The sequence below is a fragment of the Magnolia sinica genome, chromosome 14 (assembly GCF_029962835.1).
Source record: "Magnolia sinica isolate HGM2019 chromosome 14, MsV1, whole genome shotgun sequence".
Classification (NCBI taxonomy): domain Eukaryota; kingdom Viridiplantae; phylum Streptophyta; class Magnoliopsida; order Magnoliales; family Magnoliaceae; genus Magnolia; species Magnolia sinica.
Window position 1 is genome coordinate 5,748,836 of NC_080586.1, and position 10,066 is coordinate 5,758,901.

The 10,066-nt window shown below is 39.3% G+C and overlaps 1 protein-coding gene across 1 annotated transcript; it reads left to right on the forward strand.

The window, feature by feature from the left end:
* The first annotated feature begins 1,656 nt into the window (after window positions 1–1,656).
* LOC131225629 (DNA replication complex GINS protein SLD5) lies at window positions 1,657–9,834 on the forward strand. Its single transcript, XM_058221195.1, has 6 exons — window positions 1,657–1,904; window positions 4,900–5,022; window positions 5,125–5,204; window positions 5,299–5,408; window positions 8,878–8,953; window positions 9,441–9,834. The coding sequence occupies exons 1-6, from the start codon at window positions 1,731–1,733 to the stop codon at window positions 9,538–9,540; spliced, it is 663 nt and encodes a 220-aa protein (XP_058077178.1). The 5' UTR covers window positions 1,657–1,730; the 3' UTR covers window positions 9,541–9,834.
* The last annotated feature ends 232 nt before the right edge of the window (window positions 9,835–10,066 follow it).

Sequence of the window (10,066 nt, forward strand, 5' to 3'; positions counted from 1 at the left end):
AACTTTTCTCTACACCAAACTCTAACGAGCTCAATATTGGAGGGGTTACTACCCAAGCCGAGTCTACCATGGTTGCTCTTATTTATTCTAACTTTCTAAGCCAACGAAGGGATTACTTTTTAGGGCTCCATTAGGAGCTTGTAAATGGCTTTTTAAAAAATTGTATTTGGGAGGGAACGGATTACTTTTTAGGGATCAGTTAGGAGCTTGTAAATGGAAGTAAATCAAAAATGAATTTGGAGGTAAAAAAGAAAAAAAAGAAAGGAGTAAATGGCTTACAAAATTGTATTTGGATGGGAGTAAATAAAGTGTATCTGACTACTGAAGCCAAGTCTACCATGGATGCTCTGTTTCCAAGCCAACAAACGGATTACTTTTTAGGGCTGGTTAGGAGCTCGTAAAGGAAAGTAAATCAAAAATGAATTTGGAGATAAATGAGGAGTAAATGGCTTACAAAGTTGTATTTGGGTGGGGGTAAATCAAATGTATTTGAAATCAAAATAATAAGAGTAAATGGGAAGAATGAGAATACAATTGACTTTTTTTAAATATATTTATAATAATATTTGAGATATTCTAAATCAACTTGAATGTCCCAACTTAGTGTACACTTGTGATATTTAATAGAAGAATTGTAATAAACCCATTGAATATATACTTTAGCAAAAAATAAAAATTTAGCCTTGGGTAAGCCACAAATTTGCCAATATTTTTTTACCATCAATTTAGATAGCCATTCTTTAGGTAATTTGGAGGTGTGATTTTAATGATGTGACAAATATTTACTTTGTTCTAAAGTATAATTAGTCTGACACTATACAAAGTATATATCTATAGAGGCACTTTTGTTTACACATGTAACTCTTGGAGAAGGTATCCATTTACTTTCAAATCCTCTCTTGTAAGTGTGATTTCATTTACACGTAACTTTTTTCATTTACATGTATTTACTTTTATCTGAACACATTCAGAGTATCATTTATCTTCGTATCAAAGTAGCCAGGTTTTCACTTATCAATTTGTGAGAAGTACGTTCTGCTCGTTGGACCAAAATCAATCCAGGCAGGGGCTTTGTGGGTCCCACCGTGATGTATGGGATTTATCTATTCCGTTCATCCATTTTTTCAGATTATTTTATTGGTTGAACCAAAAAATAAATCGGATCCAAGCTCAAGTGGACCACACCACAGGATGCAGCGATGATAATGAAACGCACGGTTGAAATCTTCCTAGAGCCCATCACGACGATTATTTTCCATCAAGGTCACAAAAACATGGATGAAGGGAAAATATAAATTTCAGCTTGACCCATAACTTCTGTGATCCTCGTGAAGTTTTAACGGTGGTCGTTCAATTCCAGTTTTATGGACCACTTGAGCCTTGGATCTGACCCACTTTTATATCATAACCTAAAATGATACGGAAAAATGAATGAACGGCGTGGATAAAACACATACATCACGATCCCGTAGGTGCAATCCCCTTTTCAGTTTGTGTTGATCAATTTCCTTCCCCGTCTGCCATCGAAGAGTGGGCCCAGCACATCATGCGGGTGCAACATTGGCACGTGACGCGCGGAACTTTGAAAAAAGAAAAAAAGAAAAAATAAATAAATCATTCCCTTTCCCGCCTTCTGTAAGTCATATGTTCTTCTCCCTCTCAAACCATCAACAGAGCGCCTAAAATCTAAAGCACGAGAGAGAGAGAGAGAGAGAGAGAGAGAGAGAGTGATGGCGTCGGGATCTGCAGAAGCGTTTTGGAGCGAAGAAGATCCAGCTTCGATCGCGGAGACGACGGACGTCGAGCTCCTGAAGAGGGCATGGCGGAACGAGAAGGCCGCTCCTGAAATTCTACCCTTCCAGTCCAGCTTGGTCCACCGATCAAGGGAACAGATCCAATTGCTGGTACAAAATCCAAATATTAACCCAAGATTTCTCTTCTCTCTCTCTCTTTCAATCTATGTTTATATGAGGGGAAACAGGAGAAAGATTGTGTTATTGGTGGAATTACAGTGATATTGAGAGATATTCTGGGAATTTTGTTGGATTTATAGGATTCAGTCAATTTTCTTTCATTAGCTTTTGGAGAGCTATGGAAATGCTAGGTTAGGTTTTGGTCTTCGTTGCAGATGTGCCTTTATTTCCCCTCATTTTCATTCTTGCCCACCAAAATGTCTGTGTTACAGGGAAATTCCCTGTATTAAGCTCTGCGAGGCCCCCCGTGATGTCTGTCTTATATCCACTCCATCCATCAGTTTCACCGGCTCATGTTAGGATGTTTTCTAAAAGTATTAGGCAGATTTTAAATTCAAGTGGACCACGCCATAAGAAACGGTGGCTATTGAACCTCCACCATTGAAGCTTTCGTGGTGGCGATAGAAGTTTTGGGTCATACTTATATCTGCCTTTTTCCCTTGGTACCGGTGGGAGTCACCTTATGAACAGGTTGGTTGGCGTATAGACATCACGGTGTGCTCCAGGAAGTGTTCAATGGTGGGTGTTTCCAACCCCCACTGTCTCCTTTAGTGGGGCCCACTTGAGTTTTGTATATGCCTCAGTTTAAGGTATAAACCTAAAAATGAGGTGGGCCCTGCGTTTTGGCTCATACCCTAAAATGAGCAGGCAAAATGGATGGACGAAGTAGATGTAACGTGGACATCATGGTGGGCCCTGCAGAACTTAGGGTTACAGGGATTCATGTAAACCACTAGTTACAAGAAATTTGTGTCCTCGGCAATGCATCTGTAGGAGTGGCTTACATGTACGTCGATTCAGATTGTCCAAATAGCAGGGTTCGCTGTGGATGGAGTATTGCTGGAAAAGAAAATTAAAAGTCTGACCTGTAGGGATAGGTCTTTCTCAGCATGCTATTGTGCGGTTGCAAGTAGGTAGCGGTCTACTGTAATGAGCATGGTGCTTTTAGTAATTAGATATTATTCGAAGAGATGCTCCAGTGTTCGCAGAGCACTTTAAGTTGTAGTGCTCCTAGTTGAGTTGGGACACTTAGTCCAATCCATTGATCCAGAGTCCAGACTGTTTATTAGGTTGAATTCACATTTCATGGGCTTCCATGCAAACATCACACTAATTTTGACAGACATTAACCATTCGATCAATGACCTTTAATTTGGGCGATCAAGGTTGTTTTGCACAAACATAAGTCTATTCAACAGTTTGATCCATCTATTTCTTAGGGCTCATTATGAATTGCTTATAAGTCTAAAGAATCAATTTTGCCAAGCAATCTTAGCCATCCCACCATAGCTTGGAAAAAGAATGGCTGTAGAAAATAAGGTCAAATCAAGGACGGACTCAATCATTTGATCAGTTGAAATTTTGCTTGCTAATCCTTGAAATTTGTTCTAAAAACTGAACTTAATAGACAGTTTGGATAGATCAATTGAACAGTCCAAGCAAACTGATGTAACTAGGAGCATTATAATATAATGCTCTGAGAGCACAGGGGCAATTCTCTGATTAGGATCTTTGTTATCTGTTTCTTTAATTATTTAGGGAAGTCAACAACTATTTAGTTGTGTAGAGAATATTCAAAGTTTGCCTTTTAATGACTCTTTACTACTGCATGTCAAATTTCTATGTTATTGCAAAAGATGGCTGTGTCCAAAAAGGGAACTACTATATACAACTCGATATGTGTGGGTGGATAATGCATATGTAGGACAAGTTATTACGGTGATTTTGAATGAAAAATGAGTTATTAAGGATGTTTTTCTTCATAAGATAGTAGGTTGTAATGCGGTAACAGATTAAGGGTAATATGGGACATAGATCTTCTCTTCTACAACTAGTTTCTTTGTTTTGATCCTGATACCAAATAATGCAAAGTAGGATTCTAAATGAAGAAAATTACTTGCAGATGAGAGGATCGTCATACCAGTTTGGTAGAAAAAATTATCACACAACAGTAACATCCATAAACCTTGAATATATGCACAAATATAAGATGATTCCTCTGTCCTTCTAACTATAAAGAGAAACATCTCCAATAATTCGATTTTCTTCCAAAATTATCATAATAACATACACTGCTTATGGGTCATTCATCCACATTTATAGAGTTGTATACAATAGTTACCTTTTGGACTCAACCATCGTTCCACAATAACATGTAAACTGGGACTTTTTAAAAATAGTGAGTCATAAAAGGAAGGACTTCTAATGTCTCTAAACAACCAAACAATTATGAACTTTCCTAAATGATAAAAGAAACAAGTACAAAGATCCTAATAATTCCATATTACTAAAAATGCAAGGTTCATTACCCTAGCACACTACTCTATCAGTAATGTAGGCTGTAGCATGCTATTGCAATTTGCAACTGCACAAGTGCACAGTAGCATGCTGTGAAAGACCTATCATTTATAGGATTTGATTGCATCACATTCTAAGGCAAGCAGATCACATGTCCAACGTGTAGGGGACCCATGTGCTCCCATGCGTGCTCACATCTGTGAGGCCCACAGGTGGTTCATGTAATGGATGGATTAGTTTTTGTTTTTTTTTTTTTTTTTTGGCTCTTAAATAAGAGGGAATGACAAAATCGCTCCCATTTAGGACCAATGTTTAATTAAGGGAAGTTTAGTAATTTCCATTGTTATTAAGAAATAGTAGAAATTGCAAATAGTAGGATACCTGGACATGGATCAAGTTGAAGACAATCTGTTGGAACCATGGTAGATTAGTAGTGTTAAGTTCAGAAGACAGAATCACACCTCGCGTAGAATGTTCCTGCCATTGGTTGCAATTGCATCTTTCCAGTTATTAAACCAGCACATTGTAATTTCCCTTTGTTTTACTAATAAATCGATTAGGACTTTTGGTTTTGGGGTTTTACAGAAGGTATTCCTTTTTGGACTAAACACAGTCTGTGTCTCTTTAGGAAGAAACTGTGGAGGAATTTGCAGGAAATGGTAGCGACGATCTCATCGTATCCCTTTACCAGATGGACTTGGACCGCATGCTCTTCCTTTTAAGATCATACCTTCGGATTCGCCTCCTAAAGGTGGCGTTTTAATCTGACCGAGTTTACTGTTGCTTCTTTCTGTTTGTTTTTCTTCCTAAAGTTGAGTGCTTGGGAGGGTTTCTTAGATACTTAACTTTGCAGATTGAGAAGTACATGCTTCACATTTCAAAAACTCAACTTTGGAACCGCCTTTCTGAACAAGAACAGAAGTTTGCCAAAAGGTGATTGTTGTTCTCCTTTTGCTGGAAAAATCAAGATAAAACAGCCTGTTATCGCTGGTGTTCTAAAGATGGTTTTTGTCATTGGTGTGGGCAGGTGTACTGATATTATGGAGAAGCATCTTGAACAATCTGTACTATCACGGTTGCCTTATGGTTATCAGTCCATTCTGAAGCAATCCATCTCTAGTGAAGAGGACGACATGGGTATCTTCTTAATCTTCCTTTTTCTGTTATTCCTGAATGAATCGTTCCTTAAATATGCTTCTACATAAGAAAGAAATGAAGTTATGATGTTTAAATTCAGCTGAATGCAGAGTTTTAGAATTCTTGATATGTACATTTTAGTGGCTAGTAATAAGTATCACCAGCAAAGAAATGTGTCCCAAGAATGTGGCTAATCTCTCAAACTGGGAAGATATGCTAGCCTTTGCGAACATTCTTACTTCTCAGAACTGATAAGAGGTTGGACACTGATGGATATCACCCAAGCATTTTTGTGTGAGTGATAGAGACTGATGGGTAAGCATGCAATTTCACTGTGGTAGATATGCCTTGTGATATTTGCAAGGTAGGTTGGTGTTGCATGTCTCTTATGAAAGCCACATTTGGAGGTTACTGAATGGGTTTCTTCTGTCTCCTACCATGTAGAGTACTAACTGGAGTCCCTAGTAATCAAACAAATTGTTGGCAATGTAGAGTACTAACAGGAGTCCCTAGTAATCAAACAAATTGTTGGCAATGTAGAGTACTAACTGGAGTCCCTAGTAATCAAACAAATTGTTGGCAATGTAGAGTACTAACTGGAGTCCCTAGTAAGCAAACAAATTGTTGGCAATGTAATATTCTATTTGCACCTGTTTCTTTGATGTTTCATATGTACTTAGAACTGTAGATGCTTGTCGGGCTAGATGCTACTAGTATGCTTTGAAGTGGCCTGCTCATTGAGTGAAGTGCATGAAAAGGATATGTTCTTTATGTGAATGTTCGTTGAATGGGCATGGTATTATTCTGATATGGGCATTTCCTTTCTCACCATCCTCCTTTACCTTCTTGCTACTACATTAGAGAATATAGGCAATGGAAGCATTTGAAGAAGGTGAATTAGAAGGAAGTGATGGAATTGGAGAAAGATAGAATCCTTGCAGGCAGACAGAGAATAGATTATTAGTGCATTCTCAAAATTTTAGAACAAGGATACCCTTTGTAAAGGCCTAGATGCCCTTTTTGTAATGATAATCCTCAAAAACAAGAGAGGAAAATATTAGATATTCAACATTCATTAGCATTGGTGGGGAGTGTTCATAGGATAATAGGGAAAGGGTTATCTTTACTGTTCTTCACTGGGTGATGGATTATTTGCCTGTTTGGCAGCTGATGTTAAGGCGTTTTAGATGATATGGTGTTGCAAATACCATATTTTAAAACCCATGCCCTGTTTGTTTTCCCCATCTCTCGGTTGGGTTCTATGCTTTGGGAAAAAGAGCCCATACAAGCACCGACCGACGAGGGATTTCAGCAAATCCCTCTTGGAATTTACTCCGTTGTAGGTCAATTTCTCTCAAATCAATCAAGGATTTGAGAGAGAATCGTATCTGTTGTAGGCCCTTGTGAATTTATTGAATCCCATCCGACTCCATCAGATGGAACCTGAGAAAGACAGGAACCTCACCTCTCTTCATTGTAATGGAAGATGATGGCCACCATCATCTTCTATGAGTGCTACGTGCATGAATACATATTCTTGTGTGAGGTGATGGAGGGTTCCAGACGCTGGAGGAAACTGTCGTCACCATTTCTTGGTGGCAAACCCAAATCTGCGGGGGAAACCTCTCCAGACCTCTGATTCCACCATCGCAGACGACTTGCTTCTCTACATTGCATGGCCTCCATTCCAAGCCCATGTAAAAACAGGGGAAGACGGCGCACGGATTTGCGACTGGGTGCAACACTCTCCTAATTTGATGGTCCCCTATTGCGTGAACGGTATATAGATCCATTTCCTCTTCATCTCCATTTTATCCTTCTCTCATAACTATATGGTGCATGTATATTAATCTAGCCCTATTACATGCAACAGCTGCAATCACCTTCATGACATGTGCAGTCCCATTAAACCCTAACCAGGTATGTGACTTGCACATTCTTTTATGTGCTTGGAAAGATCTACCTTGTATGAGAGGCTACAACCACATCCATAAAGAAGCGGATAATTTGGCATGGGATGGCCCGTCTGAAGGAGAGGCATATTTCTAAGGAAGCTTGGAAAAGAGAGGGTTCATGTTTCGAACTTGAAAAATCGACAACTCCAAACAGACTAACCCATGAGCTGCAATTAAACCCCTCTTTCTCCAAGGGTACTTAACAAATTATGTAAAATCCCCTACAAAATCACAAAATTAATTAAGAGGGTACTTGTAATTGATCCATTTGTGGTGTTATGTTAATGGAATGAATTGTGTTTTGTTTGTGTAATTAAGAGGGCCTATTTGGCAGCAGGATTAAATGTTATTAGGATGTATAGAATTGCAAAAGTGCAATTATTACCTGTGGCAGAGAATTGTTTGCTAACTCCATGGTTTTAAGATTATTCTACACCATGTTTGGGTAAATAGCAGGTTATGGGTGCATCAACAGTTTTCTGGATAAACCTCGTTTGGACACGTTGATGAAATACTTTTGAATTCAAGAATGATGTTTGGAAACAGGAAATGAACTGTGGATAAAGTTGCATTATTGTCATTTCCTTGTTTGGTAGACATTCAATCCTCACTTTTCGGTACTGTGGTCCCCTTGAGTTCTGTATGTTACTCAAATTTGGGTTAACGTCCAGGCCATGACCTGGCAAAAGGGATGGGCGCCGTGTATTTCTCACATACATCGACGTGGGCCCCACTTGGCTCACTGACGTGGGAAGTGCCTGGAAATGGAGTGGATTACATGCGGCCTTAGCCTCACCTAAGATGATCTAGTCATTATCCTGTGGTCCACCTTTACAGTTTTATTATCCATCCACGTTGTCTGTCCTTTTTTTTCCTGAACATTTTAGGGCATGAGCCAAATCATGAAATAGATCTAGATGTTGAATGGACCATGCCATAGGAAACAATGGTGATTAACCATGAAAATTTTCTTATGGGCCAAAAAGGTTTCGATTAAGGTTATAATTCCTTTTTCCTTTCATCCAAGTCATCGTAAGCTTATCAACAAGTTAGCGAATAAACCTTCCAAAACACCAGTTGGGTCATGTGATTTTTTATTTTTTATTTTTATGGTGGAGAATTGAAACACCAGTGTTTCCTATAGTATGGTCCACCTGAGATTTGGATCTACTAATTATGCAATCGCATATGCGCACAGCTCCCTTGAGTCTCATATGATCGCTTATGCTATTTGACAATAATGTTTGTGCCACAATAAGTCAAGTCCATCTTACCTTTACTGCCTAATGCTCTAAAAGTTTGTACATCCCTCCGTTCACCTTAAATGTTGACGTAGTGGCACCTACTAGCAAAGCCTTATAAAAAACAGGCAGGCTTATCATAATGCATACGCATGTGCTGATGTACCGTGCTTTTACCTGTGCTGCAAAACTCTCTCTCTCTCTCTCTCTCTCTCTCTCTCTCTCTTTGATTTTTTTTTATTTTTTTATTTTTTATTTTTTTGTCACTTCCAGTTCCAGAGCCCCAGTTGGACACCTTCGTCTTCTGCAAAAGCAAGGGATCCATTGGAGCATTCCAGCTGGATGACACGTAATTTCCTAGATGATTTATATGATCTTCGACCTAAGGTTATACACAAGATACTTTGATTTTCATGTTGTACAGGTGGGGCCTATGGTCATGATCCTGGCTGTTGGTCTGAGAGACTCAGTGGATGGATCATGCTATGAAAATCCCCCAGATCGGTAGATCATAGCCACCAATCCTGGCCTTTTTCAGTTGAATGTGGCCAATGCTGTATTTGTCTTATTAATAATCTATTTGCATGCCACAAAACGAGGTTGGTGTTGTCATCTCAAGGAGATTTTTGGGCCAACACCTACCCATGGTTGGTCCAGCAGACCTGTGGTCTGCATCACTGAACTATCTGCTCCGCTTGTAGAAACTTAAAATCTGAGTATATTGCATATAACCTTGTCTTGACAATCATATTTTCCTCATTTCCTAACGTCAACAGTCTCCTTAAGTGTAGCTTGATTTTTCCATCCATAACCAATTGCATTTTGCCATCTGGCAGCGGTGATGAGATTGTGGACCTAGTCGCTGATGACCTTTACGTCCTCCGCTACAAGTCGATAAAGGGGCTTGTGGAAGGTGGGCGGATCGATCTTGTCTGACTTGCTGGAAAAGCCCGTATATATATATATATTTTCCTCACAAATCCTGCATGGTGGAATGTCATTGGCCACGAGAAAGGTATTTCAGCTTCTTTGTTGATCACGTAAGCATTTGATGCTTCTCAAGTCAATTACATGCCACACGGTCAAGTAGATGTGACCACTCACAGTGGAAGATAGTAGCCTTTCTGTCACTTTGAATGTATGGTTGTGATTGAGGCTTTCCAACCTCTTTAAATGTGTTATTTCCTTGAAAATTCCTGATGATATCAAGTAGACCCGGTTGCACAGAAACCACCCATGTGACCTCCGTAGAAATTCCTACTTGACGGCTAAGTATCAGTCAATGGCATGTGCTAAAATGTCTATATTGTACTCGTGCTTGTTTATGATAGTCAGGACTTAATTTTTCAGGCCAACATGAGGATTGAAAACAGCCCAAAAGGCAAGGGAACTGGACTGTGGTAGCTGTCTAATAAATGGCCCATGATTGGATGGTTGGCTCAGTTAAAAGAGCAGTTGTGCA

What these genes read in the sequence shown, in the direction of transcription:
- LOC131225629 (XM_058221195.1), top strand. Translation starts at nt 1,731, where the DNA reads ATGGCGTCGGGATCTGCAGAAGCGTTTTGGAGCGAAGAAGATCCAGCT. An exon ending in GAACAGAAGTTTGCCAAAAG is followed by an intron (nt 5,205 to 5,298) that starts GTGATTGTTGTT and finishes TGGTGTGGGCAG; the next exon opens with GTGTACTGATATTATGGAGA. An exon ending in TAGTGAAGAGGACGACATGG is followed by an intron (nt 5,409 to 8,877) that starts GTATCTTCTTAA and finishes TGTCACTTCCAG; the next exon opens with TTCCAGAGCCCCAGTTGGAC.